General features: G+C 38.6%; 1 protein-coding gene across 5 annotated transcripts in view; it reads left to right on the forward strand.

Annotated features, from left to right (window-relative positions):
• Positions 1-23,179, forward strand: part of dscamb (Down syndrome cell adhesion molecule b) — a 194,632-nt gene that overhangs the window by 17,452 nt on the left and 154,001 nt on the right. For all 5 annotated transcript variants that reach the window (XM_055147717.1, XM_055147714.1, XM_055147713.1 and 2 more), the window contains exons 2-3: positions 1,347-1,664; positions 2,487-2,633. In XM_055147717.1, coding sequence (XP_055003692.1) covers positions 1,347-1,664; positions 2,487-2,633 — 465 coding nt within the window. The remainder of the gene's footprint in view (positions 1-1,346; positions 1,665-2,486; positions 2,634-23,179) is intronic.

A 23,179-nucleotide genomic window follows, 5' to 3' on the forward strand; every position in this document is an offset into this window, starting at 1 on the left:
CCAGAGAAAAGGATGGAAATGTCTGCAATTTGAAACCTTGTTAGGAATTTATGAAGTGCTAAAATGTTTTCTCCCCAGGGAGGTTTTGAGCCAGCTGCCAGTGCCACTGTAAGCCATTTAGTGCACAGCCTGCGGGCTTTGGTGCACGTTGGGATGCCAAGCAACACTGTATTTGTATGTTGGACGTTTTTCTGCCTCGAGTGCAAAAGCATGATTCCTCCTAAAATTACTAATTCATTTCATACAGATCTGAATGGGCCTGATTTTATGGCATTAAAAGCTAATTGGTACAACATTGACATTTCTAACCCCTTCCCTCTCCGGAGATGTTCGTGCACTAACAGCGTTTAGTGCGAGTCTCTTCAGTGTGATGATGGCTTAAATTATACTTGAACGCGATTACAGCATCTGACCTTCTTTCATAATTGATAGTAGTTTATGTTAATAAGTCCCACTGTAGGGAGAGAGGGATGAATCAAAATGACTGAGAGTAAGCAGATGGAAAATTACTCAAATGGGTACATATTAAACAGCAAAATAAACGTGGACAGTTGTATTTGGTTGAGCAGGATAGCACTGTCCTTTATAATGTCTTCTGTGCTATCTGGGAAGCACACTAGGATGTTTTATCTTTTTGATGATGACATTTTACATTTTGCAATACGAATAACCTGCTTATGTCATTGGCCAGGAGAGTTTGAGGTAGTTTTACTGCTCAGGAGGTGATGGAAGCAGACTGAGGCAGTTCTTAGAAGATTGAGATGTTCTGAGGAGGTGAGGGGAAAACTAAGGCTTTTTGAGAAGGTGGTGGAGGAGAGTATGATGTTCTGAAGAGATGATGAAGGGAAATGAGATGTTCTGAGAAGGTGATGGAGGAGAGTGAGATGCTTCTAAGATAAGATGAGTAGGATGTTCTGAGGAGGAAATTGGGATGTTCAGGGGAGGTGATGGAGAAAAGTGAGATGCTTCTGAGATGTTACTGTTTTCGTAATGAGATCAATTAGTTGACAAAGTTTGACATGCTTCATCTGGAGGTCTGATGGTGGAGAAAAGAGATAGTCTGTTGAGTCTGTTTCAGCAAAAGAGAGTCTGTTTGCTGAAATAAGTGATGCTGATGGGTGATGGAGGAGAGTAAGATGGTTTTGAGGTTGCCATATTAGAATCTGGTGTGAAATTGTTCTTTTGACATGGCAACGGTGAGAAGAGTGGACTGGTTTTGCTTTTGAGAAGGTGATAGATTAATGAAAGGTGAAATTGGGGCTGTTGAGGTTTCTCTCTATCTAATCTACTTTTCTTCTTCCAAAACAAAATCCAACTCCAATATGTATCTGTTTCTTCTCTTGCAGTTTTCAGTGAGGACCTCCATTCCAGCTTATACTTTGTCAATGCATCTGTGCAAGAGGTAGTATTTGCCAGCACCACAGGGACGTCGGTGCCCTGTCCGGCCAGTGGGGCGCCCTCTGCCTTGCTGCGCTGGTACTTGGCCACCGGAGAGGAGATCTATGATGTGCCGGGCATCAGACACGTGCACCTCAACGGAACCCTGCAGATCTTCAACTTCCTGCCATCCAGCTTCAGCAAACTGATCCATGACAACACGTACTACTGCACCGCCGAGAACCTCAGCGGCAAAATCCGGAGCCAGGATGTCCACATCAAAGCTGGTGGGTCCACCGAGGGGGGCATGGAGGGACTGCCAGACTAGCACATAGTAGTGTGGAGCTGTAGTAAGGATGCATTCATGGTTTTCAATGTCTTATTTATAGTTGACATTTTGAGGACAAAATGTGAAATTTGGTTTGAATTGATAATTGCTATGGGAACAGTTCTAGTTTTAACCACTCTGAAACTCCAATGAATGTCATGGGTGCCAAGTTAGATTTTTGCCTTTTTTCTTGAACTATGCAATATATAAAAATGTAATTCACCAAAAGTACTTTTTTCATTACACTATTTCCTGGTTTAAGTCAAATTAAAGGTATTTTCTGAAGTGGCATGTCACCTGCATGATTCCACTGGAAGAGATACTTCACAATATATTCCATGGAGATAAGCCTTATGCAATACTGTGGAAGATTATAGCAAAAAAACATTTCCATGGAAACAACCACAAGGAGGCCAAATAAGAATCAGGTTTGCAGTAATGCAAGTCCGTTCAGGGTAAGGACACAAGTTTTTCAGTGCAATAAACACAACCACAATGAAAAAAACATGTTTTTATATTAGTCAGTAGTTTTTTTGGCTAAAAATTACACACTGTGGCTTTTACAAAAAGTGGATGTGAGGTGGCTTTGGCTGCATTCATACTTGCACACACACCACATCAAAATTAACAGGAACTAGACCTGGACTAAGAACAGAACCAAACCAAGTCTTTATCAGGACTAAACCTGGATCAGACCAGGACCCAAGCAAGTGTTGAACTCGGCTTTAGTTTCTTCATTGTTTCATCATCTCCTCCTCATTGAGCTGTTTTGTTTGTCTAGTTTCGCGAGAGCCCTACACAGTCCGAGTGGCCGACCAGAAGGCTATGAGAGGCAGTGTGGCTGTCTTCAAGTGCATTATTCCATCTTCTGTGGAGGCCTACGTCGCTGTTGTGTCATGGGAAAAAGACACCGTCTCACTCAGCTCAGGTAAGACCTTGGGCTCATTCCTCATTAGAAAAACCCTGGCAAACGGCACAATAAGTGTCTCGCTGCTCAATATTTTGTGCTGTGCTGTGCATGTTGTACCTGTATCGTCTTGTAGTCAGCCATTACTGTTGCCATGCTGTTCCTTGCCCTCCTACTCGCCGGAGGACGTTGATAACTGTCATATTGAATCACCGTGTTCCTCCTATACGCAGCCAACTCCCATTTCGAGTACAGCAAGGGGTAAAGTGGAAGGGTTTATGTGGGATCATTGACCTAGTTACCCTCCTTGTTTGAATCAATTGGCACAGCGTGATGGCATAAGGCACCAGAACACGTTAGCGAATGGGGCTGCTTATCTGTGTGATTGTGCTGGTACTGCCCGCTGGCTGATTTCCCTCCCTCCATAGGGGCGTTGGGGGACCTGTAAGTGAGCACTTGATGTCATTTGACTGAGGGCAGAATCTGGGACGGTGTTTTGGTGGCATTTTAAATGGGTCTGCTCGAGCATGAAGATGTGTCTCCTGATCCATGCGCCGCACTTATTTACTGGAGGTTACTGCTGCTCGTCGCCGCCGCAAGCTCAGGCAGACGACAGAGCAGCGTGTCAGTGCACCATCAGGCAGTGAATCATGGAGACAGGAGACCAGATTGGGTTTGGAGCAGCAGGGGTGTAAAAGTTCTTATGAGGAGAGTTGGTTAAAAAGTATTCATGTCCAACTAAGGCAGCATGAAATGTAGCAAAATATGTGATATGTAATACAACATGATTAGAATATTTTCGTATACTGTTAGACTGTTTAGAGTGTTAAGACAGCTTATGCTTGCTTACTTTACTCAAGTCCACAGACTGTATAAAGAAGTGGACTAAGGGAGTGTGACATCACCCAAAGCGTTCAGCCCCCAGTCAAATGAAGCTCACCGAGGCTTGCAGTTATGGGGCGAATTTGGAGCCAAGTTTACAGATATTTACATATTACAAATACGAATTTATTTAGAGACAAAATAGCGAAGTAAGGAAATAAGAAACACCAGGATCATGTAGAGCATTTTTATTTTTTAGAAAACAAAAAGTATGAGACAAAATAGTAAACTGTCTCTGCCCTTCCCACCCTCCAACCAAACAATACATATTATACATATACATTATACATAACCATATATATACATACATATACAACCACATACTCTACTAACCATCCACTCGTTCACACACACTCATACAGGCACACAAATATAGCTGATCCATATAGGGCTGCACAATATGGGAAAAGGGAGAGAAAATAAATAAATACAAATATCGTAGAGCTCCGTTTAAAATCCAAACATGTCTAGCATACAAAACAATTGGAAACCAATAGGAGTCATGTGTTTTTGAACATGTTTAAACAGATCTAAACTGGAAGATCAACAGTTCTAATATGGACATTTTAAGACCAAAATGAGGAGCCTGTCAGCAGCAGTTACAGGGAGAGGGGCCATGTTTTTTTCAGGACAAAGTGAATTGTAGCCAGAGTTGATGGAGCTGGAAGCGTGCTCATGCTCACTTTCTATTTGTAACAAGGCAGCCAGCAGGTTAGCTATGTCCATTTATATAGTTAATGCTCAAGTCAAAATGCAATCATGGTAATTGTATGATTTTATACATAATTATTTTGTCATTTTGCCTGCAGTAGTAGACTTTATTTTACAAGAGTACAGAGTTGAGTGAGAGAGAATAGACATTACTGAAAATTTTAAGTTGAAAAAACTTAAAGAGTACCAAAATATGGTATAATTTATAATCGCATAGTCAAAACGGAAGAGGTGTTTATATGTAGACGATGGCAGTTTTTATAGGATCATTATTACAAGAAATAGGTACTGTGCCTATTTTTTTTTTTTTTAAAGGTGCAATGTTTAACTTTTGTAGAGGGTCTGCCAACTGCGTGTCTCCATGGAGCTTCATAGCTTTGTCTGGAAGATACGCAGAAAAGAAACTAGACAAAGATACAGGTCAGATTTGTGGAGAGGCGTCTCAGTTTATCGTAACAATGTATGTTTTTCATGTTATTTTAAGCAATAAAAACTCCTGTAATTGAATAAATCCAAAATAGACAAGTTGAATATCATTGTGTGGACAAAACAATTGCATCCCCATGGAGACAAGCAGACGGTGAACTCTCAATCAGAAAAGTTACACAGTGCAGTTGAGGTCTCAAATGTTGGTAAAATATCTTCTAATTAAAACTATGCAGAATAAGGGTTTGCCACTGACTTTTCTTACTCCTTTGCTGCTGTTGGGTTTTGATGGTTTTGATCCTTTTGTACCATTGGCCTTTTTTCAAGCGTTCAAGAAAACACCCATATTGGATTGTCCTGTTTCGCTCCAGTATGTATTGCGGCAGGCTGGTGCTGTCAAAAGCATGAGTACACGGTCAAAATCACTGCTGCTCCGCCATAAATATTTGATGGTAGATTCTGATGCATGAGCGGATCCACATCGCACTGTTATGGAGAGGGGGGGCTGGGGCTACAATATGTATGTGTGACAATACTGAGAGGAAGAGCATGAAGAAGACCACGAGAATGACAACTAGGCTTCGCAATGGCAAACGTAGCTGCAGTTTGACCTGGTGGAGATTCATCTGCCAGTCGCTAGCCTCAGCTTTCATTTTTTTTTTCTCTTTTTTTCAATTTTTCATGAAAGAAGGTTCAGTCTCGGTGGACACAAAATAAAGCTATCCTACAGCCACACTGAATTATTAATGTCAGGTTTTTGTTGAAGAAGGTAACATCAAAAGTATTCCTCCTCGCGCGAGCTCTGTCAAGAACAATGTGAAGTGATGCTGTGAGGAAAAATACAATGTTTGCATGTTTTTAATGTAAGTTTAGTCAATATGTGTAATGCGAAGTGAATGGGTCAAATAGATCTGCATACCTAACAAAATAGTAGTACTCAATAAATTAAAAAAGTAAACGCACTGCTAAATTTTTTTTTGTCTAAATTTACTCCAAAAGTAAGCCTATTAATTTTGTCTTCTTTAAACGTATTTCAACTGTTTATTCATGAAGACAATATGTAACATTATTCTCTTCACTTTTTGTGTAATGTCTGTAAGCCCCATTAAAAAAAAAAAAAAAGAAAGTGAACATTACATTATGTCTAATGACTAAATAATTCATACGGTGCTCAAATATGTATGTATGTATGTTTTAAAATTACACCATTTATGACCATTTTTGATACACCATATATGGTGTCCTTATGATCTTTTATATTTTATAGCTCAAAAATACGTTGAGAAACAGGTATTATGACTGAGTGGGATTGCCTCTCCACAGATCTGACCTGTAATTTGATCTGGTTTGGTCTCCATGAAGGTAGAAACCTCCTGCCAAGCATTTCAGACAAAGCAATAACATCTCCATGGAGAAAAGCATTTGAGGGACCCTCCACCAGAAAAGTGGCACAATGCAGCTTTAAATGTGCAATAGGTTATATTATTAATTTGAAATTATTTATGTAGGATTGACAGATATTGAAAGTATGCAACTGGATGACATCCAGTTGTTAGAGTATGTTTGTTTTAAAATCACATCATTTATGCCCATTTTTGATACACCATTAATGAATATTGTCCTTATGGTCTTTTATATTATTACTATTTAAATGGAAGCTATGCAAAAAGGATTGAATGACTTGATAATTAGTAAATACATTGTCATATTTTTTTTTTTTGCTCTGACACTATTGTACACTACTTTAAAGAGAGATATCTCACATGCAGAGACTACATTAGCTGCTCTTTGAATTCACATCTACGGCCGTACATTAGGGTCAAAAATAGATGCATAATTACAGACTGGGCCCGTCTTAATTAATCAGCTGTGATTGAAAAGTTAATTACAATATGAATTACCTCTCCGAATGATGACTGCTTAGCACTTATTTGAAGCAGCCTGCTTTCAATGAACTTGTGCACCGCCGCGGATCTGGCAGGGTCCTAATGTTGCCACTAACATAGCATTAACCCGTCATGAATTTTAAAAACCAATCAGGAGCTATCAAACGGGCCGGCCGCCATTGCAACCGCACAGCTTTTGATAAACAATTGACAGAGCTAATAGAGAGATGAAAGCGACGGACAAATGAAAAGATGATTTTATTCATCAGTGCGACGTTGTTAGCACAGCTTTGTCTTTCCCTGTTTCTGAATTCATGTGCATGTTGTGTCAAGTGTCTTCAGCAGGGAGAAAAAAAGCATGGATGTTTTGGTGTTTTTCCATCTACCTTCCTTTGTGTGGTCATTCAGAGAGGAGGCAGCGTAATGAGCGGCCTGGCCTTGGTTGCAGCGCGGAGATAGGAGAAAAAAAGCATACAATAAACAGCTTGTTGTCACCAAGGCCTCCCTCTTCTTAAGATGCAATTAGTGCTAGTCTTTGTCTATGAATGTTTGAGGGTGCTTCACTGTTGTCATGTTATTTGGCCAGCCTACACATGATAAGAAAATGGCAATATGCAAGAAATAGCAAATAGTCAGATAAAGTGGTTATACTGTATATTTGAACAATATATGGATATATAGATATACATGTTCAATTTTAGTTTCTTTGGGCTGTAATGAGATTAATTTGCTAGTTGACTGATCTAGCAATTCTTAGGATTAAGCTAGTTTGTTATTTAGATTACAAATGCCCCATGAACCTGATTCTTCAGCTGGTTTAACTTCATGGAAACCGTCTGACCTCACAGCATTAGAATTCGTTCACTTGATGGTAGGCGGGTACTTTTTTTATTTAACCAGTTGCTGCTATTTGGTCGTGATGTATGTAATGTGTCTAATGGGGCTAACTGGTAGATTAAGCTTTTCCCAAATCCCGTTGGAAGAAGGACAATAACGTCTTTCCCCTTGATAAAATTCACCAAACATTCTCTTTGTTCCAGCTTTAAATCCTCAATCTCGGGAATCGTTGCCAACACAGAGTGTATGGCTCTTCGCTGATTGGCTGGTGCCCGAAACCCCAATTCAGGGGTTCTTGCAAACCATCTAGTGTATTCCGATTCCTGATCTAGTCGCTGGAGAGAAATGAAATTGAGTGGAGGCACTAGGTGGCGCCAGCCGGGCTACCATGATCAGGCCCGTTGACACAAATTTTGGTGCCTGGGGTAGGAAGCCTTACATGGGCCCCCCTCTAATATTAATTAATAGGCAGAGGTTCCAATTCTGGGCCCATAAGACCCTGGGGTACGGGACAACAGACCCCTTTGTCCACTCCTATCAACTCCCCTGCCCGTGAATAATGAAGAGATAAAGGATATCTTTCAGTATATTTACAGACAAAAAAATGGCCATGTTTCCTGTGTAATTTTTAGGCAACTGCTGCTTTGGCATGAAACCGTATAATAGAGAAATACTATTATTTGATTACTAAATAAGTTATCTCAATTGTCAGTTAGCTGGGATAAAAAATGATGGATAAAAAAATCTGAATTACATTTATCTATCCCCTAGGAAATGATTTTGATGTTGGCAAGAAGTCACGATAAAAAAGATGGCGAGGATATACGTGATTTGTTGGGTATGAGTTGCCAGTGCTAACCACTCTGCTGAAGTGTATTCCCAAAATGTGTAAGTAAGGTTGTGTTTTGGTGAGCTGCAGCTGTGCACTTTGCTTTGGTATTGCCTGCACTGTGAAGCCTGACACAGATAAGGCTGTGTACATGCAGGCGGGTGATGCTGGTTCTTATGCTGGCAGGCTGAGATTAGGCTGAAGATAGAGGAGAGATGTTACTCTACTGCGTCATTTCTGTTTACACAAAAGAGGGAAAATACACATGTCCTCTTACTTTTATGGCAGTCACATCCTTATTGTATTGTATTATAACAGATTAATATGGTCTATGGCTTTATTTTAGTCGACTAGTCAGCGATTCATTAAACCAGGTGTACACTGTGCAATTTTTGTACCTTTTTGACACGATTTTTCACTCATGCGACTGTTTTTGGGATCTGGCCAGCTTTTGGTTTAATCGTGTGTCGTGCTTTGTGTAGTATACATGGGGTAACGAGAACTGATTAATATCTTCCGATCAGCTCTCGATTGGCAATTTTGGGAAGCAAGAATATCAATCCTGTTTGAAACCCACTTGCCTCTCGTGAGGGTTTCGGTCTGTTGAAGTAGTTCCACAAACTGTGAACTTTTAAACCCTGTGATTTGGTTGTACAGTTTGAGCTAGGTCTGAGTGAAATGATCGAAAAAATCGTATTAGGCGACTGTAGTCAGACGATAATTTCTATTGCATGTAATTCTTGTTTCAAATACGGTAACTGAAGGCTTATAATTGAGAATATTTATGAATAAAGTATATTATTGGTGACAAAATGTGTTGTGTATTTTAGAGTCTGTATAGTTTAGATTACAAATAAGATGATCAAAATACGATTATGATTTTTTTTTTTTTTTATTATAGACTAGTTATCATTAGGTGATTAATTATGGTAGTACTAATGTCGTTTAGTCATTTAAAGGTGCATTGTGTAACTTTTCTGGTGGAGGGTCCGTCAAATGCTTGTCTTCGTGGAGATGTTATTGCTTTGTCAGGAAGGTTTCACAGTATTTACAGGTCAGATCTGTGAAGAGGCGACCCCGCTCACAGTCAGAATCATATATCATATCCATGGAAACAAGCAGGTGACGGGCTCTCCACCAGAAAAGTTTCACAATGCACCTTAATACACATTTTAAGTATTAGAAGATTAAATTGTGGGATATATAGTTTTGAATATGGCCTATCATCAGCAATATTATGCGTGGCCAGTGTAGTAAACCCTGAAGATGAAACAGTGCAAAATTCTCTCACATTCACAACAACATTACTGTTACACCATTAATAATATCAAAGATGCGTTTTGCTTTCTCCCCTCTCTGCTTTTATCTCATTGCATAACCTGCTTGGCTCGGCGTTCTAGTCAATTTCCTCCTGTGTGAAAAATGATTGTTTTTTATTTACTTTATGCAAATGAGTCCACTCAATACTCAGGGCATCAGTAAAAAGGCTTGTATTTTTCAGTGGCGTTTATGCTGGCTTCTCCCAACTGTGTGTTTAGCATTTAAGTAATGAAAGCTCCAGCCGACTGCTCTCCCTCTCCTGGGCTGTGGAAGTGCTTATACAGCCTAATTAAACAGTTGATCATAGAATCAGACTTAGTATCCACTCGAGCCCGTTTCTGATACTATTTAACCCTGAAATAGTATCAGAAATGGGCGAATGAGATAATGACAATATACATAAAATTCCGTTTGGATTTGGAAAATAATAACCCTTAATGAAATTGTTTATAGAGAATGATTCAGATTAAGTAACGGATTAATTAAGAGATTAGGGTTAAGTATTAGGGCTAGGGTATTGAAGGCCTACAGAGAATTTTCTTCCATGTTTTTGAGCAAAATTTGGTCTTGAGGTCAAAATACAGTATGTCTGCTGTGTACTGTCTGCATCTAATCATATGAAGTTGCATTGTCTGATAATTAAAAAGTTATTAGCATTACTGTGGTGGCAAAACTTGAAAATGAAATTTTGGAAAAATGCTTACAAACTCATTGCCTTGAATAATTATGATGCTCCAAATGCAATTAAGGTAAGTGGTAAATAATTTTGGACCACAACAAACCAAATGAAATTGTCATACTTTTATGTAAAAATCAGGTACAGCACCTTTAATTAAGTCGTTACTAACTTTGTTTATTGTGAATTAAGTCTTTGTTCAAATTTTATTCAAGCTATTGTACTTTTAAAGTATACCAAATGTATATATGGCATAGTTTCTTAGATGTCAAAGAGAGGAGAGATGGTTAATTTATAATGGCGGGTGATTGGTTAGGGGCTAAACATAGAAGCTTGTGATTGGTTGACAGCAACAGACAGTCAACATCATGTAGGAACAGAACAGAAATGTGTTGTTTTCATCATCACGAGTAGCAGTGACACAGTAAAGGTATTTTGAGTTGAGGATTTGTTGAAAGAGGCCAAATGTAGGCGTTTGCTTTACTGCGCCATTGCTCCGTGAGAATATATCATGCCAGCGACGTGCCACTGGTAACATTTTTCACCAGGATTGACAACGAGGGCACTGAGAGGCAGGCGAAGATGTGGCTGTAAATTCAACACGCCCAAAGTCAGGCCAACCTTGAGAGGAGGGCATGGCAGTGTGAACCAGCTCGTGGGAACAGGCACCTATGGAAATGTGAGCGAAACAAGGGGAAATACATAGGATACATAGGATAGAGTGGTTGGTCTTATCACGCTTGCATAGATTGGTTTATAACTTGGAGCTAATGGCACAGAGAATATATAGTTTGTCCAATCATAAAAAATGCAGTAAAATAAAAAAAGGTTAAAAATACCATACATTTTAAAGGTGCACTATGTAACTTTTTGGTTCAGGGTTCGTCACCTGCTTGTTTCTATGGACAGTGTCTGTGTACACTGGTGTATGAATGTGTGTGTGAATGGGTGAGTGGTTCCTTGTTGTAAAGCGCTTTGAGTGCCTTGAAGGTGGAAAAGCGCTATAGAAAAATGTGACCATTTACCATTTACCATATGTCATTGCTTTGCCTGGAATGTTCCACGGTATAACATTAAACAACTACATTTTACATTTTCACAATTACAGATGGTATTATAGTTCAAAAATACCTTGAAAAACAAGCATTCTAACTGCAGGGTTGCCTCTCCACAATTTTGACTTGTAACTTGGTCTGGTTTGGTCTAGAAACATACTGTGAAACATTCCAGACAAAGCAATAACATTTGATGGACCCTCCACCGAAAAAGTTGCACAGTGCACCATTAAATGTGCAATAGTTTACATAATTATATTGCAATGTTTAAATAGGATGGACAGATATTGAAATTATGCAAACTGTATATGATGTGAATTTGTACTGCAAAATACATATAAGAAAGATTTCAATATCTTACTATATGGTGTACATTATGATACAACTGGAGTAAAAGAGTTTAAATTAGTTTAATTCTCCTTTAAATGCTTTTGGTCAACTTGGTATTTTTAGTATGCAGTCATTCTTCCACTGCTGTTAGCAATAGGAATGAACAATGAAAATACTATGCGATTGGAGCCATGAATTTGTTGTGAACACAAACATGACATGCAGTCCACAATATGACGAGTCCAGTGATAGTTTATGGGCGTAAAAAATGCACAAGAGAAGTTCAGATTTTCATGTGTGACGCCACAATCTGGGCAAAACGCAACTACATCAACTGCATTGGCAATTGGCAATCTTTCCAAACACTGGTAGTTGTAATGAAGAGTTGAGTGTATATTTCCATTTTGTTTGCTGGTGACACATTGTAAATCTCCCTCTCTTGTGCATCTTACAAAAACAGGCCATGCTGATCTTGTTGTGAGCCGGTTAGAAATTGGGTCATGACTCAAGCAGCAGGATCCCCACGTGTACTGTAGCCACACTCCAATACTTTTATATGGAGGTCAGATTTTCTCCATAATCATAAACATACTTGTGGGATTTTTAAAGACGGCATCCCTTTGTAATAGTTAGGGTGTAGTCACTAATGATCAGGTTAGACATTTATGTATTTACCTTTTAGATATTTCTTAGACCTAGACAAACTTAATTTATCCACAAAGAGAAATTATTTGGACACAGTAGCTCACACATCACAATATAATATAATAACAAAGAGTAAAAATATAAATAATTATGATAAAATTCATAGCAAAGTACAGTTTTATCAATGGGGAAAAGGCTTTTGCCAGCCATCTGAGAGTATGACATTCATCTTGGGCTACTACTTACTATTGTAATGTTTGTAAACAGGATGCATCTGGAATAATAATCATAAATTATATCAAAGTTTTTTTTATCCAGTCAAGCTGCCGTAGTCCTCTCACTGGATCTTGTTATTTACCTCATTCAGGAAGTTGCCACGGGCGCAGTCAGGCATGTGGTCCTTTTTCCGGTTGTCTGATTTTGCAAGGGCTGCTGATCTTTGAAGCAAATAAGATAAGGACAACAAAGGGTCTTTCAAACCACCCAGAGAGAGGAAGCATTATGTTTGATTGTTGGGGAACGCCAACCTAAACATTTTGCGAATCAACCAATTTTTATTATGTTTTAGTGACTTAGACTACATTCAGACTGCAGCCTAAGTGATCCAAATCAGATTTTTCGCCCCTATTTTAGACTCTTTCTGATCTTTTAATGACAGTCTGGAGTGACACAGATCCAGTTTTTTCAATGAACCCAGGACCACTTGGATATGTGTTCCTAAAAACCGATACATATCCGATCTTTGCCATGCAACTCATTGTATCCTGCATTCATCCACCTACACATTTCAGCTCGGGAGTTCTAGTCAATGGAGGGAAAGCGAGGTGATAGTTAATTAATATTGGGGGATCAGGTATTCAGGCCAAATTTGGAGGGGTCTTATCGGAACTGGGCCGGTTTTGAAATGGTTGCCAAGAATATGGTCAAGTGGCCTACAGGTGGTCCTGGCTTCAGTGTCAACGAAAAAATAAAGAGCCTGTGAGCCAAATGAGGCTAAAACACAAAACAACAAAGGGCCGTGGCGCGTACCTGTCACTTTACAAAGAACTCGACCATATTTTGGGAGACAAGTCCAGCGTTTTACATTCGTAAACACTTTAAGCAGCTGTGTGTTGTGATGTCGGCATGTCCTCCAATGCGCATGTGGGACCTTTTGCGGCGTTTTAAAGTTCACACTGGAGATCAGAGTACAAGCCATTAATTGAAATGTGAACGACCTTGAAAAAATTCGGATTTCACAAAAAAATCGAATTGAATTAAGCCCTGCAGTCTGAATGTAGCAAAAGACTTTAGTTCTCATTGAAATGATAAAAACAGGCCTGGAAAATAATGGTGAGTCTAAAGGTTCAAACTAAAACATGTCTTGTATCATGGTTAAAAAATCGGGTTTTGGCCCTTTAACCCAAAAAAATGGAAAGGCACGTGTTTGGTAGCTGGGCAGACTAAGGGGAATAAAGAAGTCAGCTGTAAATGTATTTTGTTCTCGTTGATATACAGTTTTTTCATATTACACCTAGTTAGTAGTGCATGTTTTTTGCACACTACCCCACCACCCTGAGCGGAACCTATGAAACAACAAGGCTATCATTTTGCCCTACCCCTCCTCCCTCCTCCCCCCTCACACACATCAGCAGTAGTGAAATTGCGACCCTGTCTTCCCCGCACCCCTTTTCCAGTCCACTAACACACACACACATACACACACACAAAAACATTGTTATTGTTTCTCTTAAGACCACACTTTTCTACACCCGACGTACAGTGGTCCTTTCCCCTCACGAGTGTTTGGAAGGTGGTCGTGTGGGTAGGGGGGGGGGCACCCTCTTGAAGAAATAAAAAAAAATATAGAAAAAAAATCAATATGTAGTGCGCTATTAATCACGCGGCTGCAGAGAGATTAGAACATTGAGCTGAAGGATGCATGTGCATTTGCAACATATGTTGCTGCGTGAAGGGGAGTTTTGGGAATTGGAAGACCCTTTTAGTCCGGGAGTGGGAGTTAGCGGATAATCAGCCCTTTTTGCCTTATGCACATTCAAGACAGACCATCTTTGTATAGTGTTTTATTAGAGATGAACGATTTTAGGGGAAAATACTGAATTGTCATTTTTAAGACAAGCTTGCTTCTTGTGTGATCAGATTTGCAATGTGTTTTTAAAGGGCTTGTACCGATTAGTTTTTCATGTATCTGACCAAAATTTCTCTTGCCTCAGTACAAATAAACTGTATAAGTAGCTCTTGGGGTCAAAAATAGTCCACGCCGATTATCTAATAAAGCTTTTAATTGTTCCGATAATCAGAAAGGCCCTTTAGCATCGCTAGGTGGTTTTAGCATTACTGTATGGAAAATTAGGGATGCTCAGGAATGCATAAGATAAAATAGGAATAACTTTGGACACTGCAAATTGGTTTGAAATAACTAGTTCTGTTTTACATTTTTAAGAATTTCTTTGCCTCCTCAAACATTGCTGCCCCACTTCAGTAGGGTCCACTTTAGGGCGGCGCTGTGGAGTCGGGTCATTTGGCAGTGCAATGTCCAGTGTATCAAATTTTTTCATCGGACGGTCAATCCCATACCTTGTTAGGGACATGATCGTTGCAAGGAAAAATAATAATACAGAAGAAGAAACCGGCGAAGAACAATAGCCCTATCTTTCTTTATTCTGTTATTTTCGGCGTCAACTAGCAAAGCATCACATTTCAACATTTTGTACATATCTAAACCTACAAAGTCTGAGTTTAGTTCAGTATATGGAACATACATTGATATTTCGCTAAAAAAATTGTGGCCTAATAATTGCTATTCACATTCAACATATTTTCCTACACTTATAGCATGTTTTTTGTAATGCGGTCTACTCCACTGTGCTCCTTCTATACCCACCTACCCCCAGCTGTGAGGATTGCCATTTGCACAAGATAAAACAGGGCCTCCTCCTCTGACTTTGTGTTTGAGCCGTGGCTGTTTGAAGTCTCCATCGGGGCTGCGGCGAAGGCTTGAGGACATGATACATATTTGATAAGGATCGATAGAAGGGTTACTGAGACAGAGATGGAGGGAAATCGATCTCGCGCCGGCCTTCCCAAAAGAATCTTAAAGCTGAGGTCGGGTTTGGAGCGACCTTCTGCCTCACTCGCTCGCAGATAGATAAAAGACAGAATTATCATTTTCTTCTCACACTTTTATTTATTTTGTGCCATATTAAGTAAAACAATCTGGAGAAAAGGCATACGGACAGTATTACACTGCTCTGATTTAGTAGCGTCGCTTTTTGCATCCTATTAAGCCATCACTGACATCCTAATCACTATGCACAACAATAAGCCAATCTGTTTAGTAATGGAGAGTGAGCAGCCACATTCTGGCAGTGGCAGCGTTCCCAGTGATACTCCATACGGAAAGACAAAATCAACAACTGTTGAGCGGGCGCCCTCCATCACTGTTTACCAATAAACTCCAACAAATGGCAGCCATTAGCCTGTTTAGGCAGCCAATGATGATTGGGTGGTGATGGCTGGGCGCGCTGGGAGACTGAACACGCTCTCATCTTAAATTTTGCTGATTGGCTTTTGTTTCATCCGAAAAGCAGAAGACAGAAGATTAAATAAAGGCTCGTTTTGGTACAGTGCACTCAGAGGACAGCTGGGCAGTCTGGCCTTTTTTTATAATCTGCTCTGCTATATAATTAGTCTGCATTCAAGGACCCAAATACTAATAATTAATACAGTTAAAGGGGCGCTATGTACTTCTGAGGAAGATCTGCCACCTGCTTGTCTCCATGGAGATGTTATTATTTTTCATTCAGTGCATCCTTCTTGCATCTAACGATTACAAATGTTTTTGTTGCTAAGAAAATACATTGAAATCATACATTCTTAGTCTGAACAGGCTGCCTCTCTACAGATCAGACCTGTAAGTTGGCCTGGAGGCTGGCATGCTTGTCTCCATGGAGAAAATATGTTGAATGCCAAAATGTGCAAATAACATGGCCAAAGTGGAAAACAGGTGACAAAATAGTACATAGTGTATCTTATAGATTTGTTTTCAATACCACTACTAATAATAAAAATAGATTCGGATACTTGCCATTCTTTTTTATGTGATTTTTTTTGTGTTTCAATACAATTCTGATTCTATTGATATATCATTGTCTTATTTTGTAATTCTATTTTTCTTTTTTTCTTAAAGTTGTATGAAATATATAATATGTGGGCATGCCTTTTGCTTACAATGAATTTATGAATTAAATAATAATCTCCAATAATGATTAATAATTATTACAACCAATTGCAAAAAAAAAAAGTAATGGGTCAAACAGAGTCTGGTCATCAGTGTTTTATATATTCAATCCACCGTTTCTATTTTCTCTTAAATTTATCTTGTTCAGTCTATACTAAAAGCAGTTCTCTCTATCTTACCATACCATACCACTTTATTTATAAAGCACTTTAAAAACTTTACAGTAGTGCCAAAGTGCTGTACACAAACACAGGGACAGAAATAGAGACAATACATGATACACATACAATACAACCACTAAAAACATAAAAAAACCAGCAAAATACTCACTATCTTAAAAAATTCATAAAAATCTCAAACCATTCATCCAAATTGTTGGTGTTGTGATTAAGCCATTTTCCTGGGTAAGCATCCAGCAGCTGCACTCAAAATCTGAAATACCTTATTTTAACTTATTATACGTCACATTTTCACCATCAGAGACCCCAGTATCTCCTTTTCAACACTTTAAAAAGAATTACACGCAGTTTTTGAATTAGTTTGGAATGTACTGTCTAAACAGTGAATTACATGTGTTATCCACCCCTAAATGATGTTGTTTTATATCTTCAATCCAAAAAAACAATCTTTCCAACCGTTGAGTGTGTCGGTTTGTCGTGATGCACCTTGCCCAGTCTGGTGGATTTACTGTGGCCCCGTGTTGAGCTAGGAGGGGCCCCCCAACCTACGCTGGCTCCTTGTCCAAGACAAGATTAGTAATAACATAGTGAGCTAATTTACTGCGGACTCCTATTAATTTGTTTTATAAACTCTCATTTAGAAGATTAGGATGAGGCACCAGTAGCGCCATTGCGACAGGTGGCTCTCATACGTCGATCCTACATAATGCTTACCTGCCTAACGCTAAGATAAAACCGGTTAGGGGGAATCTCAGTCACATCCAATAATGCAAGAGTGCTGATCCATTTCTTAAAAGTCACAGATAGCGTAAGAAAGCACTTAATTACTCCAATCACTGGGCCCACCATTAAGGATTCCTATTCGCTCGTCTCCCAGTCCAATCAAGATTAATGGTGCTCTAATTCTCCCAGGGTGGTCAATCTGCAGGATACATGAAATCGCACTGAGACCCTTGAAACTTTCACACAAGCCGAGCTCCCGAGACTCCTGCTGTGACGCGCTATAACACTGATGAGGCTTAAGAGGGAGCTGCACAGACTGGTGTCAACATAATCTATTTAATATCTTAGAATGAAGAAGTGTTGCATATTTAGCTCATAAACAAACTTAGCTTTAACTTTAAAGTAGTCAGAGGCACTGTATTGCTGAATTTAGAAAAATAATGTGTTCATTGAATAGATAAACGTAGCTCAGGAGGAGGAGTGGTGCAGTGATGAGAGAGAGATACTAAGGAGGGATGGGCATTTGAAGGGCATTTTTCTTAATCGATCGTCGGGAGAATTAACGATCGATTTTTGATTAATCATTAACCTTTTTATATTAAATGTCGTTAAGGTTTTGTTGAATTCATGCATATTCATGCTAAAATAGCGTCCAGCATGCAGTAAGAATAAGCCACTCTCAAGCTGTTTACAACATATTAAACATAACCTAGCTATATGAGCACTCAGCCCTTTGAGTAATGTATAGTATTAGAGATAGATATCTAAAATGCACTAGCTCTTTCTAGCCATCCTCCATTGGTTTAACAGGTCTCTTGATCAAGAAAAAAACTTAAAAAATGGCGTTGGCCTCCTCATTTCTCTAGTTTAAATTTAGAAGACCACACTTCTACTAGTTGCTAACCTCTTATAGTCTCAGCTCAATTTTTTTTTAAACAATCTATTGTCACTCACTTATTCCTATGTTGGTCTTTTTTATTTAATTTTCGGTGCTTACTTGTGGTGTGTTGCAACGAAAAAGATCGCAAAAAGTGTTGTCTTTTGGATGCTATAGAGTAAATGACTGAATTTTAATTGTGATGAATATTAACGCCCATCACTCAAACCCAGTGAACGAAAAGTCCGCATACCACTAAGATTTAGTGATTCTTCCAAGGAGGTGTGGCAGAGCCGAGTTCGGGATGTGAAGTGCCGCAACTTTCTAGGGGTTTGCCGCTTCAGACGCAGCGCGTCTACAATTCTCTGCACAGCCAATTTTCGCAACATTACGGTGATAATAGAGAATTTCCATATTGTACTATCATCTTTGTTTAGCTAAAAACAGAGTAGCGAACTTTAACAAATATATGTTATTAGAACCATTCTAACTTCGATGGCCCATCCTTAATACTTAAGTAGGGGAAAATAATAACTATTGTTAAGTGACATAGGCAGAAAACTAAGCAGAGCATGTGAGAGCATACGGCAGGAGCAGCTGTGTTCTTTTGTGCTCCTAGTAGCAATATGGGATAGTGATGGAAGGGTGCAGGGGATGGGTAACGTAACTCTCACTGATGGTAAGCTTGATCTCGTAAAATACTTACTACTACTTACTACTACTACTACTACTACGTAGACTTGGAAGGACAGCTATGCAGCTCCTGCTCAACTCAAATAACATTCAAGTACTATGAATACTCACATACCTTATTGGAGTCACCATTTCTTGCTTGGTCTTAATCTGGACTAAATGCCCTTTCAATCTATAGAACAGCTAAGTGAAAGTTATGAGGTCCAAGCCCGTGATTTCTTATGAAGAGGTCAAAAATCTATGTTAATAAAAATTATTTCTGTTGATGAGAAAATGACGGCACAGATTTTGCTACATTTAGTAAAGCTCTCCTCATGGAGTAAAAGCAGGGCTCAGTGCTCTCTGTAAACCAATACGGCTTCCCCCAGGCACTCATACTCAGCCACCGCACTACACATTCTCAAGTTTAGAAGGGCTTTACTGTGCTGTAGGTGAGGTCAATGAAAACATACCATCTGAGAAGATGCTCTTGAAGAAAAGATATGGCTGCTGGAAATGGAGATTTCTGTAAGAAAACACAAACATTATTGAAGCTGGTCACCACGGGGTCTAAAATCAGTTGCAGACAAATCCTAAAAATATCGCAATATTATTTACAGTCTATTGTCTATATTATATGATACTACAAAAAAATACTGTTTTTAAAACATTATACTGTACATTTGTGTAACATATTTATGAACTAAAAATATATATTTTTATACATAATACCATGTTGTGTATTAAGTATAAAACGTTATTCAGCAACCTTAAAAATTTTCAGTATTTGCAGTAGACAATAGCTTGCATATTAGAGTGGTACTTCAAATATTAATCATAGCGTCAATATAGCATAATTTCTTACCTTAGAAAGTTCCAAGGTAAAAAACAGGAATTAGCACAGGCCTGTAAACATAAACCAATGTAGCTTAAAAGATTCAACAAGGGCTCACAAGACACTAGATAGAAATGTTGAAAAACTAGAGCAAAGAAGGAGCTAATGAAGAGGTCTGTTCAGGCTGGTCACAGGTATGGCCAACAGATAAACATGACAGACTTGTAACGTCAAAGTGAGCTCGGAGCAAAGCTAATATTGCCTCAGAGCTGACAGGCATAGTGCTGTCTATCCTCAGTGCTGTTCAAATGGTTTAACACAGGCTCAAATAACCAGAGTTATTTGGTCATAGTTATTAGAAAAATAGATTAAAAAAAATATGTAAGAAAATTAAGTAATTAAGTCATCTCACAATCGACAAAGTCAGCTATTTTTATACAATCAATCAAAGTGTATTTGTATAATAACAGCCAAAATAAATAAAGGTTTAATAAGTTTGTTGATTCTATCACCCTCACCAGCCGCTGGAAGAACACACATTGTGAAAGATACATGTTCATACAAAAATCCTCAGAATATAAGACAGTTTTCATCAACTTTTTTCCGCTTCTTATAAATCTTCCTACTAAGGTAAAGCCAAGGATTTTTTACAAAATATCAAATAGTGTAAAATACGGCTGCCTGCCACTCACACTAGACCTACTTTGTTTCTTAATCTAGTATTATTGTATTATAATAATAATAATAATAATAATAATAATAATGTGTTGCTTTTAATAGTAGTAATATATTAGTATTAGTAGTTATAGATGTGCAAGACATTTTTACTAAATTTAACAGAGATGAAAGTGGTGCTGCAGAACACATCAGACTTAAGACACACAGTTGGATTTCATCAGAAGAAATGTTATTTCTGTGCCATTTCGCTGTGGGTACTGCTCTGTCTGTACTGCTCTGTCTGTACAATCTCTTCTCTCAGCAGACGGATGTTTTGTCTGTTGAGTTTGTGTACACTGTACAGTCTAGATAACTATAATTGAATAACTGATAAGTAGAAATTAATTCAGTGAGTTACTCCTACTCAAATAACAATGCATATTCATTTTTTGTTAAGTTATGAACAATCTTAGAGCAGCCATCTTTGCCAAAAAGAGCTGACCTGATGGGAGGGAGGAAGGCTTTGCCAGTCATAAGGCTGTCTGCAGAACATTGCAGTGATGGAGTCAAAGTCTAGACCAGTCTGAGGCCACAGCAGTGCTTTTATTTTCTGTGCAATATTTTCTTGTTGTATTTTAGCTACTATTCATTTTGAAACTTTTTCTCAATACTTTTCTAAGCCTCTTTTTTTGGCATCAATATAGTAATATTATTTCAACTATATATATATATATATATATATATATATATATATATATATATATATATATATATATATATATACACACACACATATATACATATATATGTGTGTGTGTGTGTGTGTATATGTATGTGTATGTATATGTATATGTATATAATATATATATATATATATATATATATATATATATATATATATATATATATATATATATATATATATTTTTTTTTTTTTTTTTTTTTTTTTTTTTTTTTTTTTTTTTTCAAATTTTAAACATATGGCTTTACTGAAAAACCAACCTTCAAAATCAAAGTAGCTTCTTCATGAAGTCTGGAAGTGCAGCTCATCTAAAAATGAAGAGTGACAAAAATGGTGATCAGAAATGAACACTTCTGTGACTAGACCCGTTCATCATATAGGCCCAAAGTAGCTAAATACAGCCAAGATGAACCTTCCGATAGGCTATCATCATTATGCGCCCCACTGACACGTGGTAATTTGTTATAGGCGTTAATGTTTTTAGAATTGTATCTTATTCTAGAAGAAACAGCATCACATTTGTTGGATAGGCCAAGTAGCCTATCAGAAAGCCTAGCACAAGTACGCATGGGTTCATCAACAAGCTCACGTGAGCACAGGACAGGTGCGTCACCTGCGCATCCTCTTCAAGTGCTCTGATGGAGCTCTCCAAAACAAATGCGGCTAATGTGTGCAATGAGAGCATAGAGCACACGACTCACGGCATGTCACACGTTCTTTGGCACTATTTGAAGTTTGTGGTAATGGCTTAAGTAACAGACAATTAGCCTAAAGATTCAGCTATGCTCTATGCTCCAAACTACAGCGATCACGGCTAGCTGGCACACGGCTACGTTACACAACTTGCTCCAGCGCTCTCACCTACCTGTGCATAAAGAGCTGCTGTCTGCTGACAGGCTGCAGAGGAAAAAAACTTTCACATCATTTAGGCAGCCTCGGGAATATTTTGTCTTGAGCCAGTAGCTCCAGCGCAGCTCCAGCGCGGTGGCACTGCAGAGGAAAAGCTCAAATCTCTGTTTTATCCGGACGCTTTGTTTGAAAAGAACAACGACATGTTTAACTCCAGCCCCAATTTTTGTATCAATTTCAGACAGACTCCAGACAGTCTCCTTACGGTTACGTGCTTGCTTGGCTTGCGCGTGCACGGCCGATGGCGCGAGAAGCAGCGAGAGTTTGTGACTGACAAAGCGCTGAGCCAATGGAGACGAAGACGGAGGCTGATCTCCATGGAGAATGGTGCAGAGGGTAACCCCCGCCCACCTTCCTCCGCAGACGTCTATTGACGGTGCCCTGAATAAAAGCGTCTGACTTAAGCAGTTGCACTGAGATGTGGGTCACTGACTCCAAGTTATTCTCAAAAGGCAGAGACTTTGCTAGTCCAATATTTTAGTAGGTAGGTAGCCATTTTATTCTTCTTTTTTATTCTTCATCGTCAAGTCCAGACAAGATCTACAGCTTCTATAGAATAATGCAGGCCTGTATTATAATTTGATATAAAGATGTCTCTCAATTTGCAGATTATTTAAGTGTGGCATGATTTTTATGCAACCCTATATTTCAGTATTATTTCATATCCGTATGTCCTATCCTAGTAACTTTACTCCCTTGTGTTTATGATGAAGCCTGAAAATGACACCAAAACAAATTGTCCCTTTCAAAAGCACTCTCAAGTTACTTTATACAAGTCTAGACAATGTGTACAGAAGTGTCTGGTGTAAAGAAACCTCCATCCTCCGGCTGGAAAAATAAGTCTTGTCTCTTTCAGCTTTGCACCCTTTAAATTGCATTGTTATGGAAAACCGCTGGATTTGGATAGGGCACACAATCATTGAGGTCACCATAATAGAGTGTGACAGCTTCTCCTTTCACATCTATTTGAAGGTAAAATTTAAATTCCTGGGAAAGTGATTTTTGTCTGCATTATATTTTAGAAACAGCTGTCATTGTCATTGCACAGACTGCAAGTAGGCCAATGGCAGAATATATATATATATATATATATATATATATATATATATATATATATATATATATATATATATATA

Source organism: Boleophthalmus pectinirostris, unplaced genomic scaffold (genome assembly GCF_026225935.1).
Source record: "Boleophthalmus pectinirostris isolate CB_2022bp ecotype Guang Dong unplaced genomic scaffold, ASM2622593v1 HiC_scaffold_9, whole genome shotgun sequence".
Taxonomy (NCBI): Eukaryota; Metazoa; Chordata; class Actinopteri; order Gobiiformes; family Gobiidae; genus Boleophthalmus; species Boleophthalmus pectinirostris.